The sequence below is a fragment of the Cervus canadensis genome, chromosome 25, assembly GCF_019320065.1.
Source record: "Cervus canadensis isolate Bull #8, Minnesota chromosome 25, ASM1932006v1, whole genome shotgun sequence".
NCBI lineage: Eukaryota > Metazoa > Chordata > Mammalia > Artiodactyla > Cervidae > Cervus > Cervus canadensis.
In genome coordinates this window covers 13,925,505-13,945,314 of record NC_057410.1, presented here as the reverse complement: position 1 = coordinate 13,945,314, position 19,810 = coordinate 13,925,505, and the positions used below count along the sequence as shown (strand labels likewise).

General features: G+C 39.9%; 1 protein-coding gene across 1 annotated transcript in view; it reads right to left on the bottom strand.

Moving 5' to 3' along the window:
- Positions 1-1,131: 1,131 nt before the first annotated feature.
- The window catches only part of KCNMB4 (potassium calcium-activated channel subfamily M regulatory beta subunit 4), a 73,676-nt gene continuing 54,997 nt past the window's right edge, over positions 1,132-19,810 (bottom strand). Inside the window, exon 3 of the mRNA XM_043447060.1 lies at positions 1,132-4,565. Within this exon, the coding sequence (XP_043302995.1) occupies positions 4,397-4,565 (169 nt within the window). The 3' untranslated portion in view covers positions 1,132-4,396. The remainder of the gene's footprint in view (positions 4,566-19,810) is intronic.

Here is a 19,810-nt window from a genome sequence, read left to right as displayed (position 1 = left end):
CTTTACAGTGGAAACTAAGGCAACAGTGTAAAGCAACCATACTTCATACAAAAAGAGAGAAGGGCCATGTAAATTATAGCCCTGTCATAACAAAATATGTGGCTATGTATTGTTGCCAGGCAGCAAGGAAATAGATATTACAGGATGGAAAACTAGAGACCCTTGTGCTTTGGCTAACCATTAGATAAAACTGGCACTTGTAATGACTTGATAGGCAAACCTAGAGCTTTGTGGCAAGTAATTAGAAAAAAAAGCAGAGTGGGGCTTCCCTGGGAGTCCAGTGGTTGAGAATCTACCTGGCGATGCAGGGGATGAGGGTTTGATCCTTGGTCGGGGAAGATCCCACATGCCGCAGGGCAAGTAAGCCTGGGCCCCGTAACTGCTGAGCCGATGCTCTGGAGCCCTCAGGCCATGACGACCGAAGCCCTCGCATCACCACTAGGATAGCCCCTGCTCTCCGCAACGAGAGAAACCCTGCGTGCAGCAACAAGGATCCAGTACAGCCAAAAATAAATCAATAAATAAACATTTAAAACAACAGTTAATTAAAAAAAAAAAAAGCAGAGTGATGATGTGCATTGGCTGCTTTATTGCTGTTTTTGGCAAGGAACTATGAAAAATAGTGAAACAAGAAAAACTATTTACAAGTAGGTAATTCAGCCTTGTTTCAGGAACTAAGACTATATCCTGCAGCCCAACCATTTCTATGCACCAAAAAGCAAATTATTATGCAGTCTCTCTAAAAGTCTCCACTGAGTATCCCAATATTACTGACCAGACAACGGAAGTCAGCTGAGCAGAAAAGACCAGCTAAAGGGTGAAGCATTCTTACTTAAACCCGGTTTTCCAGAAGGCTTCAAAGTGGCTGCCCCTCAACTGAGGGATGGAGACACGGGCCAAGCACAGAGACTAGTAAATAAGATGCTGCTGCCTTAAGAAGTATAACAAGAGTAGCTCTTTGACTGTGAATACTTTTGTGTGAACTAACAAAACTAAAAGCAAAAACACCCAAAACCATGTTTTGATGAAATTTCATCACCAATGTTGTAAGCACCCCTTCAGAGGCCACATGAAAACCCAATACCCCAAATTTGGTTTGGATGTTGAGACTAATAACCATACACACATCAAGAGGGTATGAAAAGGTTTATTATTCACATAATGAATGAGACTTTCTAGGAGAGTGGAGCAGTTCCCAAGAAGATCCAGAAATGACTTGACTGGTTTGACTTTTATTATTTTTAGGGTGTGGGGCAGGGAGTGGGTTCCTGCAAGCAGGCCAGGGCTTGTATGATTTGAACTTCCCACCCAGTCCAAAGGAGGGGCTACCCAGGCTCACTAATCAGCTTGCCCAGATGTGCAGCAGAAGGGGAAAGGAAAAGGGGAGCAGAAAGGGAAAGCTGTTAGCATCCCAACATCAAAAATAGAGTCAAACTCCCTACTGCAGTCAATTAAACAACCACCCTATAAACTTGAAAAATCTACATTTGTTCAGTCTCTAAAGAAATCTAGGTCTACTCTACAAATGTGCACCAGCAGGTGGGGGCCTGCAAAAGCTGTGATGCCTCCCAAAAGCTTCAGATGTGGCTATGAAGTCTGATGAGCAAGAATCTCCTAGAAGTCAAAGCAGAGGCCAGAGAGAACAGAGGACAAGGGAGTTTCTCCCAGAGAGAAGATTCAAGGTCTAACCAAGGACTGTACATCCTGCCAAGGCAACAGATCTTTGTCATCCCTGCCCAGATTTTCATCGTAGCATGGGCCACTGACAGCTGCCCATCATTCCTGTCTTTAACTCTAGTATCATTCTCCCCTTTTCCTTTTTTCCTGGAGCTTTAATAGGACACATGTCCATCTAGCTGGAGACAACAGGTCCCAGTCTTCCTTGAAGCTAGGTATACTTATGTAATCGGTATTCACGGATGGACTATGAGCAGAGTGATGGCTGGAACTTCCTTAAAAGGAAGCATTGGGTTGGCCGAAAAAGCTTGTACAGACTTTTTCAAAAGGTTAACACCTTATGAAAAAACCAGAACGAACTCTTGGTCAACCCAATAGCTAGCTCCCAAATTGCTCTCTTTTCACGGGCTGCAGAATGGGTGTGTATTTTTGAGCCCACTTTGACCATGGGATGAATAACACCTTTGGTAATGAGAGGACAAGGTAGACAAGCTTGGGTTCCTTGATTACCTTAAGAAACAGACCTGCCCTCCTGGATGACTTCTCAGGTACCTCCGGATTGCCATAAGAGAAAGAAAGAAACTTCTGTCTTACATGAGTCATCATATTTGGGGGTTTCTGTTCCAGCAGCTTATACCATTTCCTCGTTTATATTTAGAAAAAAAAGAGAATTGAAATATTAAGAAGTTAAGCTTCTTTGTCTTCTGTGATCTTAAAAATGTTGTTCCATTGAATTTTATCTTTAATGATAAGTATAAATAAAGTACCTCAAATTTAACTGGCTACAAGCAAGGAAGATTTTAAAATTATATGTGACCTCAGTAATTCAGCGTGCTTCTCCTTTTTTCCAAAAATCAACCTACAGAATATAACCAGGTATACTCTTTGAGCCTAAATAGAAGCATTTATTTAATATAAATGGTTAAAAACTGGTAAATAAAAACTCACATCAATATATATCAACTTCCCTTTTTACCAACATGTATGTTCACGCACTGTTTTTATCAACTCCCTGTAGTCAATTAATTACAGATTATTGGATTTAGATAAAATGGATAAAGAGACTTCATCTACACAATACATCTCCCACAATGTAATGCAATGACGTTGACTTTCTCTGAGCCCCATTTTCATGTTACTCTGTGCTTCAGAATGGTTCACTTTGTTGCTGAGACAACAGAGATGCTGCAACAGAAAACTGGGATTGAAGTCAAGGCACAGTAGCTGCCTCAAAGGATGTCATAAATAGTGTGTTCAAGGCCTTTTTCACAGTGAAATCTCTAACACTTGAATTGGAAGAAAAATATCTTACTCATCCAACACCCTAGTCTTCCACAGATGACAATGGTTCTTTCAGTTACTTGAGTTTCAAATTTAAGAAAACATTGCTATGTGGACCCAAAGTCAGGAAATCATCAAGCCACTAATATGTATCTTTCTTAGAATGCTGAGCAAAATAAATGAGGGTAGCTTGTCCTTACATTCCAATTTGTCATCATTCTAACAGAAACACGTCTGAAGAATAAGAAGAAAGCAAATAAAGTGTGTGTTGTCAGTTTTTCCTCAACCAAAAATTTGTACATCTCTTGTAAGCAAAGGTTTGATTCTACATGGTAAATAAATAGAGGAGCTTAGATAGTCACTTAGATGTGATTGATATTTGGAATCTGAGTTTATGAACAGATGCAAAGAAGTACTGTCTCGTCCATGAACTTCTGATAAAGGCGCAGAGAGCTCAGCGGCAGAGTGATGTGAGCTGGCTTGCGTCTCCAGGCTTGTCTAGGCAAACATTAACAACTGCAGCAATATTCTCATTTTAAAACTGAAAACATCAAGGCAAGGACAAAGAAAATAAAATTAACTGATTTTGATCATTTTTTTCCTGACCTAAAAGAAAAATGAAAACTGCATTTAAATAAGCTGAAATGTGTCCTTCACATCATGTACATTCTACTGCAGAGAGACAAAAACCCATCAAAAATTACCTGAACAGATGAATAATGAGGCACAGTGCTCTTAGAGCTAGGACAGACCTTGTTCAGAATCACCTCCCTCTCTTAAGAAATAATCTGGTGAGAAACAATGGAGTGTTGGGAGAATGTTTTCATCTTTGAGGGTTCCTTGCTGGAGAGTCACAGAAGTGACTGCAGACTGAGTTAACAGAGGCAGTTTTCCCTTTTCAAATAGGAGTCTAACGTACTCCTTCATACTGGAGACTGGGGGTTACATTGTGAGGTCAAGATTTGTGCAGGAATCCCTGTGTCCAGGTAAAAGTTTCACCTAGCAAAATCAAATGAAACCCATAAGACCCTTTTTTAAAACCCTGGTGTTCAAAGCATAAAAAAGGAAATAGAAAAGAACACAGACCACTCTATTTTAATATTTTTAGGTAGCATAAATCATAATAGTTTGTATTCTACACTGTACAATTATTATACTGTTACTTCCCCGAAGAAAATTAACTTCTATAGGATTTTCTGAAACAGATAACTCCATACAGCTCAGAGCTTGACCCTGCAGCTATTGCTACGACACATGGAAAACAATCGATGAGGTTCCAGGTCTTCCGGTTGTGCCTGCTTCTGCTGTCATTGAGGGGGAGCCTCTCGGAGACCTCTCACAGCCCCTTCCATCTCCTCGGCCGGGAAGCAGGCTCTGCAGGTAGATGTGTGCAGACGAGAGCAGCTGCTGGGCTTCACTTCCCACGAGCCAACTCCCCTTAAGAGAACTTGCGCTTCTTCATGGCTTCTGCCTTGACTGCTAGGCTCTTGGCACAGATGGTCAGGACCACAATGAGAACACCCACCACGAACGTCACCAGGGGCCAAAGGAAGCAATGCAGGAGGACTATCTCGTCATGCGTGCGATGCAGGAGCACGTCGTCTGGTCTGCAGGACAGTGGAGAAGAGGAAAGAGAGAGCGGTCAACTGCCTTGGCATGGCAGAACTCTTCACAAGTGGAGCTCAGCTGGCTTTCTAGCCCCAAGAATATAACCATTCTTGAAAGTGAAGACTCCACGCTGGCTATAAATACTGTATTTTGTGCTTCAAATCCATTACAGAAAGGTCTGAGGTCCTGAATCAAGTAACTGGTGCATATTATTTATAATGCAATTTACATGTGAAATGTCAAAAGTGCAGCAATCTCTTATTCCATTATTTTCCCCCATTCTAAATTGCTTAACATATTCCATCTACTCACTCATCCTTTAACATCTGCTGACTCAGTCTAAAAATGACTTATGAGCTGGCGCTGTCAAACAAAACCAGACCCAAATGATAGCTGGCTTTTTACCCTTTCACACATTTTGCCCACCTCCCCAGCGCTTCACCTCTGGCAACCACAATCTAATCTCTACATCTATAAACTCGGTTGTCTGCTGTGTTTGTTGTTTATATGTGTTTATATATTTAGATGCAATTCTACATGTAAGTGAAATCATATGACACATATAAAGACATTTGTTTTTCTCTATCTGACTTATTTCACTTAGCATAATACCCTCAAGGTCCATTCATGCTGTCAAAAAAGGCAAGATTTTGGTTTTTTTTTATGGTTGAATAATGTTCCACTATATATACTATATAACTTATATATATATATAGTTTATATATATATAAATATATAAAATCACATTTTCTTTAGCTACTCTGATTGTTGGACACAGGCTGCTGCCATGTCTTGGCTATTGTAAATAATGCTGTAATAAACATGCAGGTGCATACATCTTTTCAAATTAGTGTCTTCATTTTCATCAGATAAATACCCAGGAGTGAAACTGTTGGATCATATGATTGTTCTAATTTTAATTTTTTGAGAAAATATTTCCACACTATTTCCATAGTGGCTTCATACTGTTTCCACAGTGGTTGCACTAATTTACACTCCCCTCAATGGTACACAAACAGTTTTCGTTCCAATTCCTAAGAAGGCCAATGTCAAAGAGTGCTCAAACTATTGCACAACTGCACTCATCTCACACGCTAGCAAAGTAATGTTCAAAATTCTCCAAGCAAGGCTTCAACAGTATGTGAACCTTCCCCTTCTCCACATCTTCACCAATACTTATTATTTTTGTCTCTTTGATTTATTCTGACAGGTATGAGGTGATATTTCATTGTGCTTTTGATTTGCATTTCCCTGATGATGAGTGATGTTGAGCATCTTTTCATGTACCTGCCAAATGATCTTAATTTACACAAAAAGTCAGCTAATAAAAAGGAACACATCTGAGTCAGTTCTAATGAGGTGGATGAAACTGGATCCTATTATATAGAGTGAAGTAAGTCAGAAAGGACTTCTGGGGTGGCTCAGATGGTAAAGTGTCTGTCTACAATGCAGGGGACCCGGGTTCGATCCCTGATTAGGAAGATCCCCTGGAGAAGGAAATGGCAACCCACTTCAGTACTATTGCCTGGAAAATCCCATGGATGGAGGAGCCTGGTAGGCTACAGTCCATGGGGTGGCAAAGAGTCAGACACGACTGAGCGACTTCACTAAGCTCACAAGTCAGAAAGAGAAAGACAAATACTGTATGTGCTCAGTCACTTCAGTCATGTCTGATTCTTTGCAAACGATGGACTGAACTCCGCAGACTCCTTTGTCCGCGGGGTTTTCCAGACAAGAATACTGGAGTGGGTTGCTGTGCCCTCCTCCAGGGAAATACTATATATTAATGCATATATATGGAATTTAGAAAGACAGTAACGACGATCTTATATGCAGGGCAGCAAAAGAGACACAGATGTAAAGGACAGACTTTTGGACTCTGTGGGAGAAGGCGAGGGTGGGATGATTAGAAAGAATAGCACTGAAACATGTATATTACCATATGTAAAACAGATGACCAGTGCACGTTTGATGCATGAGGCAGAACACCCAAAGCCAGTGCTCTGGGACAACCCAGAGGGATAGGGTAGGGAGGGAGGTGGGAGGGGGGTTCGGGATGGGGGGACACAGGTGTACCCATGGCTGATTCATATCGATGAATGGCAAAAACCATCACAATATTGTAAATTAATTATCCTTCCATTAAGATAAATTAATTAATTTTAAAAAAGAAACACTTGAGTAAGTGTGCTAGAATCAAAGATTAGAAGCAATAATTATGCACCAACACTCATATCTTCTAACAAAAATCTCACACAGATTAAAAAAAGGCCAACTAAAGTCACTATTTGAATTTAGTCATGAAGACCTATGGCGTAGTCTTCAGGTTAGCTTCACCACGAACAGTGAATGGTTGCATTTAACGCATTTTCCCATGCTTCTGGGTAGGATTAGCCATCATTTGAAACCACTGACCACTTTCTTGATAAATTCTGCAAAGTCTTAGCAACATAGCTTAAAACGTGAGGGTTCTATTTGCAATTTCAACATTGGTCTCATTCATAGGAAGTAACAATATCTTCCACAAACCATGACATGTCATCTTTGGCCACTTAGATACTGGGAATTTTGCTTTCATACAAGAGGTTTACATGTTCAAGGTATTGGGTTGACCAAAAAGTTCATTCATATTTTTCCATAAAATGGTACAGAAATGCCTGAGGGAACTTTTTGGCCAACCCAATATTTCCATTTCATCCACAGAAAAGTTTGTTCCATTATACTGGAGTAGTGATGCTTCCACTAGAAAATAAAATAATGCAGTAAAATCAGTCCAATTGCCCTCAAGAACATCAGAAGCTTTAGAGTACAAAAGCAATGCATTTAACAGAGGAAGGCATTCCTGAGGCGCTCTCACTAATCACAGCTCTCATAATTCAAGCCCTAGTTTCCCAGAAGACTGACAAAGAATGCTGGGTATGTCTCTTCTATCTACAATGCAGTCATCATGTAGCATTAATAAAAATGGTTTGGCAGATTGGCTTTGAAATTACATAATCCTTGCCCTTTTTTGTGCATAGTGTTTCAAATTCTGTAAACAAAGTGAGATTTTTATTGACATTTGATTTCAATTAGAATTTGAACTAAGTGAATGCAGAGTCATTGTAACAATTAAGCAAAAATCATTCCAGCTTGCAGAAGTTACTCCTTTATCTGAATTCCTGTACCAAAACATTGTCTTCAAGACCTGTGCTATCATTTGGAGAAGTGTGCTCAGTATTACGTGGCAGCATGGATAGGAGAGGAGTTTGGGAGAGAATGAATACACCTCTATGTCTGGCTGAGTCCCCTTTGCTCTCCACCGGAAACTATCACAACATTGTTAATCTGCTATACTCCAACATAAAATAAAAAGTTTTTTTAAAAACAGACTTCTGCTACCACTGATTTGTGATTTATATTAATGTGCATATCCTTTGCTCCTTTAAGACCCTTGACTGTGTCATTGTCTGTTATTCTGCACATAGAAGGTGCTTAGTAACAGCTTCCCACTGATCAAGGGAAAACCATCCCAACTGCATCCCATCTTGTTATCCATGCAAAATTTCAACAAACTTCAAGCCTTGAATGTAAAAAAGTAGAGACCTGGGTCCAAAAATAGGGAGCAACACAGTTCGACACATATTTTACAGTCTTTGAAATCCCACCTGTAGCACTGCCAATGGTTCTTTTTTCAGCTATGAGAGCTCACAGCTGTCAAACTCTCTAAGTGTGCAAGGCAAGTGAAAGCTAAAGTTATCTTGGGATGACCCTCCTTCTTCCCTTCCTTCTTTTTGATTTATTTATGGCTGCACTGGGTCTTGATTGCTGCACGTGGTCTTTCTCGAGTTGTGGCGAATTGGGGCTAGTCTCTAGCTGCAGTGTGCGGGCTTCTCGTTGTGGTGGCTTCTCCTGTTGTCGAGCACAAGCTCTAGGCACACAGGCCCAGTAACTAAAGTACATGGACTCAGCAGGTGTGGCACAGGGGCTCCAGAGCATGCAGGCTTCAACAGTTGTGGTGCATGGGCTTAACTGCGCTGCAGCATGCTCAGTCCCGGACAAGGGATTGAACCCATCCACGTCCCCTGCACTGGCAGGCAGATTCTTAACCAATGACCATGCAGAGAAGTTCCTTCCCTTCCTTCTTACCTTTATTCCTACCTCCCTGCCTTCTTACTTTCCTTTCCCCTCTCCTTCCCTCCCCTTCTTTCTTGGATTGTTCTACTCCTGATTTGTACAAAGATGATCTAGATTCTTCATCAAAAGGTGAGTGTATAGTAATGTGAATGTACTTAACACCATGGACTATGTAATTATACATGGCTGAAATAGTTAAAAAAGCGGGAGGTTGGTGGAAGGGGACTTGGATTTTTAATGCTATTTAATTAATTTGCATGTGATTTCCAAATTGATGTGTTTTGCAGCTAATTTTCTAGTAAAATAATTCAGTGAGTATCTTCTATCCTTTTTCTAGACATAATTCTTGAGGTTGAATCCTTTACCACAATACAGGCATCCCCTTCCCTTACCTGTAGTTTTGCTTTCCATAGTTTCAGTTACCTTGAATCAACTGAGATCTGAAAATATTAAATGGAAAGTCCCAGAAATAAACAATCCATAAGCTTTAAATTGTGTGCCATGCTGAGAGTCATGGTAGAATCTCTTGTCACCCTGCTCTGTCCGACCCGTGATGTAAATCATCCCTCTGTCCAGAATGTCCTACCTGGTAGTCACTTAGTAGCTATCACGGTTATCAGACCCACCGTCACGATATTGCAGTGCCTGTATTCAAATCACTACTATTTTACTTAATATTAACCCCAAAGCACAAGAGTAGTGATGCTGGCAATTCAGATATTCTCTTACTGTGTCTAATTTATAAATTTGTCATAGATATTATGTATAGGAAAAAACATAGTATATATAGGGTTCAGTGAGAAGTACTCCCCACTTGGGGTTTGGAACATATCTATACAGGGTTCAGTTAGATGTACTCTCCACTCGGGGTTTGGAACACACCCCCCACCTGCAGGTAAGGGACATCACTGTACCGTAAAACTGAGTCAGGAAAACAGTCCCAGACGAAGGTGGTTGGAACCGTTAAACATATTTCTGAAACACAGTTTGAGGAACATTTACTAAAAAGAATGAATAAAAGGAGGAAAGAAACAATAACTGGAAATTGCTGGACCCAGATATTTGCTTTATCTAAAAACTGTTTGGCATTCCACACCTACTAAAGACCTTGGGGGAAAATTTGATTTTAATATTTCAAATGACAAAACAACATCATTCACTTGAGTTAGCTATGTTGAATTTGTAAATGCTTCAAAAGCCTTCTTTGAGGTAGAAATATTATATAAAAATGTACCTGGTTTCTAAAATAACTAGTGTCTGTTTCCGCTTCACACGGTCCTAAAATGCTCCACGGTCTCCTTCAATGGGAATGAAGGGTACAGAATATCCTACTTTAGCATAAGGATTATTTTGAAATGAAGGCAACTGAGAAGAATCATATTCAAGGAAAGCTCTCCACACTTTCCCTGTTTGCCTGAAAGGAGGACACAAATTTGTAAAGGTATCCCCCTCCTTTCTCTTCCTGGAAGGACAGAAGTTAATCACTGGAGACAAGTTTAGACCCTAATGGCCCAGGGATGGCACCAACGAAATCTATAAAATGAACTTTATTAACTCAGCACTTATCTTCTATTAGCTCCTAAAATATTTACCTCCCTACAATATGCTGCCCTAGAAACTCAAGGTCCTTATCCTTCATCTTGCCTCTTCTCTAATCATTTATCACTTTCTTTTCTTTTTTTTAAAGATGCCATAAGCCCAAGTTCTAACCACCTCTTTGAATCTCATCACTGAGTGCTCCCTTGTATACACAGGTGTACATGTTAATAGACTTCTCTGTTTAATCAGTCTTTTTTCAGTCTGATTTACAAGGCCCCAGGCAATGAACCTCTGGAGTAGGACATGGCAACCCACTCCAGTATTCTTGCCTAGAAAATTCCATGGACAGAGGAGCCTGGTGAGCTATAGTCTATGGGGTCTCAAAGAGTCAGACAGTCTGAACATGCACATATACACAAGAAATGAACCTAAGCTGGGTAGAAGGAAAAACAGCTTTTCCTCCACTATAGGAAAAACTTATTTCTCTGCAGAGTAATGCTTAAGTCCACATTCAGTTATAGGTTTTACTGAGATTATCTCTAAATTGTCTTCGTGATATAAAGTCTGGCTCTTTCAACTGGGCAGTTAGTGCCTTAATGGAAGGGAACCCCCAACTCTGCCCCAGCTTCCTGCAATGTTACAAGGCAGACTTCAGATGAGTTATCAAAAATTATTCCCAAGGGGATTTGGGCTTAGAATTCAGTTTTCCATAATTCCATAATAGTGAGACTAAAGGGAAACATTGAAAAAAAAAATAATCACTGTTTTCAGCATTCGCAAACTAGATAAATGGCTTGATGAGATCTGAATATTATGTATTAAAATAAGCATGGTGATGAGGATGTAGGCAATAAGCAAAAATAAAAAATAAAAAAGGATGACTACTTTGTATCTGAAGACTTCAAAGAAGTAAGCAAGAGATTTCTTTGGGGTTGTATAGATATGCTAATGGAAAGCACTTCTATGCCCTGAGGAGGGTGCAGACAAATATCATAAAATGAGAGTAAGTGCTGTCTGCGCGTTCCCTTAAAAATACTTTCCTAAGGGTTGGACTTACCCTGAATAGAGCTTTGAAAGTATATTGTGAAAACAGTAACCGGCATTTATTATGTGCTTACTACCCTCCAGGTACTCTGGTAGAACATTTAATCTGACTTCATCCTTAAAATAACCCTGTGCTGGAAGAATTTTTAATTGGCGTTTTACAATCAAAGAAACTGAGGCAAGGAAAAGTTGGTTTTCCCAGATTTCCCTGGCGGTCCAATGGCTAAGACTCCACACTCCCAATACAGGGGGCTCGGATTCGATCCCTGTTCAGGGAACTAGATCCTATGTGCCGCAACTGAGAGTTCACGTGCTGCAACTAAGGCCTGGTACCGCCAAATAAATAAATATTAAAATAAAAATAAAGAAAGAAAGGTTAGTTTTCCCAAGTTTACACAACTTATAATGACACAACAATTTGAAATTCTATCAGTATGATTTTTAAACCTGTACTATTTACTCCTTGGCCAGCTTTTCTCAAATTGGAATCAGCTTGCTTTTTGTTGAAATGTAGCTTCCTGGGTTTCAATCCCTGGTTTAATATATCAGAATTGGAGGTTGCAGTATCCAGAAATATGCATTTTTAAGAAGCTCCTGTGTGATTCTAATACCTAATAAAGTTTAATAAGCCCTGTGAAAAATTCTACTAGTTAAAAAAAAATGAGGGTGAAACATGAGGCTGTTTAGCTGGCTATTTCTGAAACTGCCTAATTGATCCTTCAGTCCAGTTTCATGACTGCCACATACTTTTGCGCATGTGCACTGCACAAAATGTGCCCTGTGGGACTTCCCTGGTTGTCCAGAGATTAAGACTTTGCCTTCCAATGCAGGGATTGCAGGTTTGATCCCTGGTCAGGGAGCTGAGATCCCAGATGCCTTGCCGCCAAAAAACCAAAACACAAAACATAAGCAATACTGTAACAAAGTCAATAAAGATTTTTAAAGCGGTCACATTAAAAAAAAAAATTTTTTTTAAATAAAATAAAGGTGCCCTGAGATAAGAAAGGAGGGGAGCAGGGGGGCTGGTAATGGGAGGAGAGATAGGGGTGGAAATCTAGATCTGAATGCTAGATTTGCCTAGGGTTGGGGGGGTGGTGGTCCTTTGTTCTAATTGGTAAAAAAGCACCCTATAGCCTAGAAACTGACCTAGTGATACCAGACAGGAAGACAAAGATTTGGTATGTATCATCCTCAATTAAAAAAAACTGATTCCCTTTGACTTTGTATCACCAAAGGAGATTTCTTCCACCCCACAATGCTTGTTCTGTTGGCTAACAAGGAGAAAAAATGTTGACAATCTCTTTTTTTAATGGACTGGAAAATTTCTTAAACTCATCTTAACCAGTTCACATAAAAATCTGAACTGCATTATAATTTACTAGCATGACATGATGGTAACGGTCCCCACTAAAAGACAAGACGATCTCCTTCAAAGTGCTTTCTCCATGAAGATCTTATAGGAAACAGAGATCTTTCTAGATTTATGATCACACGTACTTCTTACATGAGCAGAGAAACTTTTCATATGGGCCGCTAGAAAGTTAAAATATTCCCATCTCCAGCAAGACTATGTTGACTTTTTTTGTGCCAATCAGACCTTTCATGCTTTGTCTTATTTTCTTCACATTTTTCTAATTTATTTTACCTTGCAAAATTCTGTGAATCTTTAGAGCACTCATTGAACCTTTCTTAGAATAGGTGTGTGTTAATTATGTACATTTATACATCAGTATACAATAAACATTGGAAATTATGTTAGTTGCCAAGCTTTACCCATACTACTATGAGAAAGAATATGCTATCTCACTACTGAAAATTGCACTTAAGTATTTTGATGAAATCTCACTTCAAAGTCTACAAATGCCTCATCATTATCACAATCACAATAATTCTGCAGGCATAATGTTAGTTCATATATGCCAGGCCTCTGGTACAGCGGCATAGCCAAATGACATAAAAAAGGTCATGATTTCATCTTTTGAACCTTTTAAAGAGATTCTATCTATTCCTGCTCTAAATCTTGTTTATTATTGGTAACATGACCTACTTTAAAAAAAAAATCTGAAAAAAAAATCTGAAACAGATAAAAATAAAAACAAAAAACTTAAATACAATAAAATCTTTAAACTGACAGTAAAGAAGAAGTAAAATGTGATTAGGATAGAAATAAAACAGAAATCCCAGGCTAAGAAAAACTCCTGCCTTAAAGCAGAAATGGAACTTACCTCTCGAGCATCCCAGTGCCCAAGGGAAAAGGAACAGAGATGAGTTACACGTTGTCATTATATAAAAAAAGGAAGTCTGTCAGTTCACCAGATTGAAATTTTTGCTAGGGCTAACCACCATAAATTAGGTTGTGTGCATTTTTACATGAAGCAATCTGTATAACACATTTAAAGGCCCTTAACAAGCAGGTTTACAAAAGCTGGTTAATGAAACCATATTAGGGGTTTTCAAATACTGATTTCAAGGCTTCAGTTCTTCTGAGGTTTTAAATAAGCTTCCAGGTGAGGTTGATGATTACTCACACTTGGTAATACCTGACCTAAACATTATTTTACTCCAGTTTTACTGTAGTATACATATAACAAACTGCACACACTTAAAGTATACAACCTGACAAGTTTCACAGTATACACCTGTGAAACCATCACCAAAATCAAGCTGGTAGATGTATCCCCTGCCGCCAAAGTTTCTTTGTACCCTGTGATAAGCCCTCCCTGTCACTCACCTACACCTCCTACCAACAATGCTTTTTAAATATCAAATGTATCAGTCTAGTTTTTCACAATAACAAGAGCAAGTCGTTCAAGACTGAGATCACTGGAAAGCAGTCTCGGTTATGGGTTGAAAGGAGAGTCTTCTGTCAGGTTAGATTCCTGTCACTGAAGTGACAACATATTTTATATTGAATACTGAAGAACCTGACATGTATTCATTCCCAGAGAGCTTTGGGCTTCAGACAGTGCATGGAGTTGGGCTTCAGACAGTGTTTGAAAGTTTTCTATAAAAGTCTCTAATGTATAGACAAATATTCAGTTGATATAAATCCCTGGCGGTTCCGTGGTTAAGACTTGGTGCTCTCACTGTCACGGGCCCTGCGTCTGATTCGAATTAAGATTCCACAAGCTGCGCAGCATGGCCAAAAATAAATAAATGAAAAAAATAAAAACAATCCAAATATTCAGTTGAATTGCCACAGGTGCGAGGTGGCTATGGCACACAAGATTTTCAGGTAGGAACTCTTATTTAGTCATTGATACCCAATCTGTAAAACTCTGATGTGGGTATTCTTAAATGTTTCTGTTTTCAGCAACATTGAAACTTAAATGTTTCAAGTTTCAGAGCACATGTCTCTACCCATGTGCTTTCTGCTGCTGCTAAGTCACTTCAGTGGTGTCCGGACTCTGTGTGACCCCAGAGACGGCAGCCCACCAGGCTCCCCCATCCCTGGGATTCTCCAGGCAAGAATACTGGAGTGGGCTGCCATTTCCTTCTCTGGAAGACCAAATTAAAATGCACCCGATGAAGAAACTGACTTGATCCACTGATTAGTGATTTTTTAAAAAATTGTTTGCTACTTATAGATGTTGAAGATTAGCCAATAAAAACAATGAATTTGGTTTTGGCGTAATTGAGCTGTCCTTACTAAGAGTAATTAACCAATGTGTTTATTTAGTTACTGTCTGAAGCAATTACAAGAACTTGGCAAGAGAGGATGAAAGCATGTTAATTGTCCTCTCTTATACAGGATTGTATATCTTCTTATGCAATCACAGGAAGGCACCTGAACAGCTGATCCAGAAGCTGTATGAAGTTATTGCTATAAATTACAGTAGGAAATGGGGACCAGAATACAGACCCTTTATAGTATTCTTTATGGTGATCTGCTGTGTGGTGAGCCCATTTTTGTCCACTTGCGTTCAGCTATGATACTGTGATATGGGCTTGGTTTTTTTGGTTGCTCTGTATCTTCCTTCCAGAATGTGGGCTTTCTCTGGTCACAGTGAGTAGGGAACACTCTCTAGTCGTGGTGCCCAGGTTTCTCATTGCAGTGGCTTCTCCTGTTGAGGGTGGAGCATGGGCTTCAGTACTTACGGTGTCCGGGCTCTCGAGCATATAGGCTCAACAGTTGAGGTGCACAGGCTTCGTCGCTTCATGGCATGTGGAAGCTTTCCAGCCCAGAGATCAAACCCACGTCCCCTGTCCTGGCAGGTGGATCCTCATCCACGGTACTACCAGGGAAGTCCTGTGATTAGGGCTTCTAAAAGCTTGAGAGGTATTCTACTGACATCATGGCTTTACTCCAAAGATGGCATCTATTAGGGTGAAAGGTTGATTATAGATCTAAACATCCTTATATTTTCTTAGCTGTTTTCTCCAATCAGATGAACTTAGAGATGTAAATGTTTTCTTTATTTATAATCAGAGGATAATTGCTTTACAATATTGTGTTAGTTTCTGCCATACATCAACATGAATCAGCCACAGGTATACATATATCTCCTCCCTCTTGATCCTCCCTCCCACCTCCCACCCCATCCCACCCTTCTAGGTTGTCTGGAGTAGTGATGTTTTTTTAAAAAATATTTATTTGACTGCATGGGGTCTTAGATGTGGCATGAGGGATCATCAGTCTTCACTGCAGCATATGGGATTTTTAGTTGCAACATGTGGGATCTAGTTCCCTGACCAGGGATTGAACCTGGGCTCCCTTCATCGGGAGCTTGGAGTCTTAGTCACTGGACCACCAGGGAAGTCCAACAGTAATGTTTAATTGTATAAGAGTTGTTCCTCAGCTTGCCTGTTCTTCATGCTGGAAATTATATCAAGACCCAAACCTGCATTTTCCAGAAAGAAAAATCTGCACTGAGCCTTGGCAGGATATACAGCAAACTGGCAGGTGTGATATTTTGGAGCAATAAAGGGTTACATTAATTATAAATAGGAAAAGATTACACTTTAAGTCCACCCTGATGGAGAGTTCTAAGTAATGCTGCAAGTATAGCACCATCTTTCAGCATATGAATTTGAGTTAGAAAAACCTGGGCTTAAATATGGGCTTTACAGCTTGCTAACTACATGGTCTGAAGAAAAATACTTAATACCTTTGAGTCTTAATTTTTTCACCTGTAAAATGGGTATAATAATATCTACCGTATAGGATTCTCCTGAGGAGTAAATGAAATAATGCACACGAGGTATGTGGGCAGATAGCTGCCTAATAGTGAGCATTCAACATTCCATAAGAGGTGGTATTGTTAATGACTGTCATTACAAATTTGGGGCACACAACTCAGAAAATGATTTTAAAATGTTGGCAGTAACATATCTTCCACAAATATCTTCTTCAGTCTAAGACTCCCAGGCTGAAGTCATAGCAAACTCTTTTAATCAAGTTAGAACTCCTTTTGGTATAGATAACCTCATTTCCCTCAGGTTTCTTTGGCTCTTGTAGGCATCATTCCAGTCCTACACAGACAGGTTTAAAGGCAGCAGTGTGAAGAAAGAGGATAGAAGGAGACTTCCTTGGAGGTCCAGTGGTTAAGACTCTGTGATTCCACTGCAGGGGCCACGGTTTCAATCTCTGGTGGGGGAACTGAAATCATGCATGCCATACAGTGAGGCCAAAGCAATTTTTTAAAAAAGAAAGAAAAGAGAATTCGTTTAACAAGCTAGTGATTACAGTTGCCCCCCAAAAGCTCAGGGGTTAGGGGTACTAACATCCATATAGTCAAAAATCCCTATATAACTTTACACTTAGTCATTCTATCCCAAGTTGCTCATCCATGGATTCAGCCAACTGCAGGTACCACAGTATTTATTGAAATAAAATCCATGTATAAGTGGACCTGTGCAGTTCAGACCTGTGTTGTTCAGGGTCAATTATACTTTCCATTCTGGTATATGTATCTTGAATAGAGATATGCAAGGGAAAAAAATCAGTAACACTACTTGCTTGATTAGGAACACAAATGGAAGTTATCCCCTAAATGTATCCCAAGCCATCATTTAGCAACATTAAATTATTATAGTGGTTAGGCTTATTTAGCAAACATTTTCCTACTCATTAGGATGATTGTCCCTACAGATGCAGCCCAAATAACTGTCTCAATCCAGCTCTTCTAAGGCAGAGGCCTAGGAAAACCATGGCAATCTTGTGCTCCCAGAGTAAAAAACTTCTTTTAAGTTTTTATTCACTCTAGGTAGTAATTATTTTTAACACATCTGTCTGTTTTCCCAGCCTGAGTCTAAGAACCCTGAAGTCATTAGGGGTAATTCTTGCCTGAGAAAATCTTTCCTGCGTCTTCAAGAAAAAAAGAGGGATTACTGGTCAAGACTTGCAAACCAAGAGGATGTTTATTACTTTTTGCCTTTAAAAAGGGCAAATCAATGAATCGATTTTATCCTACATTCAGCTTGGCATAATTATAAATCCTCTGTTTTTGCTGTTCGCTTTGTTTTTTAAAAAAACTTTTTGTTTTGTTTTGGGGTATAGCCGATTGACAATATTGTGACAGTTTCACATGAACAGCGGAGGTATGACTCAGCCATATATATACATGTATCCATTCTTCCCCCAAATTCCCCTCCCATCCAGGCTGCCATATAACCTTCAGCAGAGTTCCATGTGCTATGCAATAGGTCTTTGTTTAAATCCTTTGTTTTGTTCCATTTAAAAAATGGAAAAATAATTTAAACTATCTAGATAGTCTCTAAGGCAGAAACCTAAGACTGCATTAAATCTGCATGAAATCCTTTCCTTTTCCACCCACCTCTGTGAATCGCTCAGGAAGAGTCACCTGTATCTGTGACTGCGAAAGCTAGATAGCATGACTTTCAGCTCCCTGACAGCATCAAAGAAGAGGACGAGTCTGTAAAGTGGAGGACGGTGTTGGCCCAGTACTTCCTCTGAGCTTTTCCTAAGAAAAGCCATTCTTTGGGGGTAATTTGGCTTGTGGGCCTCTGAATTACCAGGTAAGCTATTTATTTCACACAGAGCTGTGTTTTCTGGCCAGAGTGCTTAAATTTAAGATTTAAACAGAAATAAACTAGAGAAAGGAAGACATCTATATTCTATTTAAGACAAACTGTTCCCATAATAGTTCTTACCTGTGTACCCTACTTTGTAGTTCCAATTTTAAAGTGAAAATCTAATACCATTTAAAAAAAAAATCAGTGTGGCAAAGATGGGTTATTCAATAAAATTGCGTTGGGACAAGACTGACCATTTGGGGAAAAGGCATTGGTTCTCCATCTTATTCTTTACCAAAAAAAGAAAAGAAAAGTTCCAGATGGATTGAAAACCATGAATGCTCTAGAAAAACACCTGAATGTTTAAAAATAACATTGGAATGAGAAAAACAAAAGGTCTTTGTAATGGAGTTTTTTTTGATACAAATATGTCCCAAGTATTCTACTGGACTTACTTATACTAAGAAGTTACTAATTGTTTATCAGAAATTAAAATTTAACTGGATTTCTTGTATTTCAGTTCACTAAATTTAGCAACCCTAATTTCTAAGACATGAAATATAGAAACTATAGAGAAAATATGGATGATCCAATTATAGAAATGTATACATTTTTGTATCACCAAAAAACTCCACGAAGACCATTGGTCAAATAAAAACAACTAGCTAATAAAAATAAATCACTTTTCAGATGAAAAAGATACTCAATTCTTTAATAAAAGAACAGGTAGTGTCAGTGGCCAAGATGGTGGAGTAGGAAGACCTTGAGCTCACCTTCTCCCAAAAGCATCCAAAATAACAACTATTTACAGAGCAACAATCCATGAGAACAACGCAAAGACAAGCAGAAACGATTTTCCATGGCTAAAGATATAAAGAAGGAACCACACAAGATGGGTAGGAGGAATGGAGCTGACAGAGTCAGAATCCACAAGCTCGGGTGCTGATGCTGCTAAGTTGCTTCAGCTGTGTCCGACTCTGTGCGACCCCACAGACGGCAGCCCACCAGGCCCCTCTGTCCCTGGGATTCTCCAGGCAAGAACACTGGAGCAGGTTGCCATTTCCTTCTCCAGTGCATGAAAGTGAAAAATGAAAGGGAAGTCCCTCAGTCGAGTCCGACTCTTCGCAACCCCATGGACTGTAGCCTACCAGGCTCCTCCGTCCAGAGGATTTTCCAGGCAAGAGGACTGGAGTGGGTTGCCATTGCCTTCTCCAACAAGCTCGGGTAGACAGCTCACAAACAGAAGGATAATCACAGTTGTAGAGACTCTTCCCAGAGTGAGAGGTCTGAGCGCCACACGGAGCTCCCCAGCCTGGGGGTCCTGCACCGAGGAGACAAGCTTCCAGAACAGCTGGCAGTGAGGACAGTGGGACCCGACCACAGGATAGCTGGAGCACTGTAGGAAACGCAGACTCTGTGCTTCAAGATGCACAAAAACATCCTGCTCTGAGTGCCAGCCCAGAGGCAGTGCTTTGAGAGGAGCCTAGAAAAACCCACTTGCTGGTCCTGGAGAGCCTCCTGGAGAAGAAGAAAGCAACTGGAACCACCCCCGGGGACACCGACACTGGTA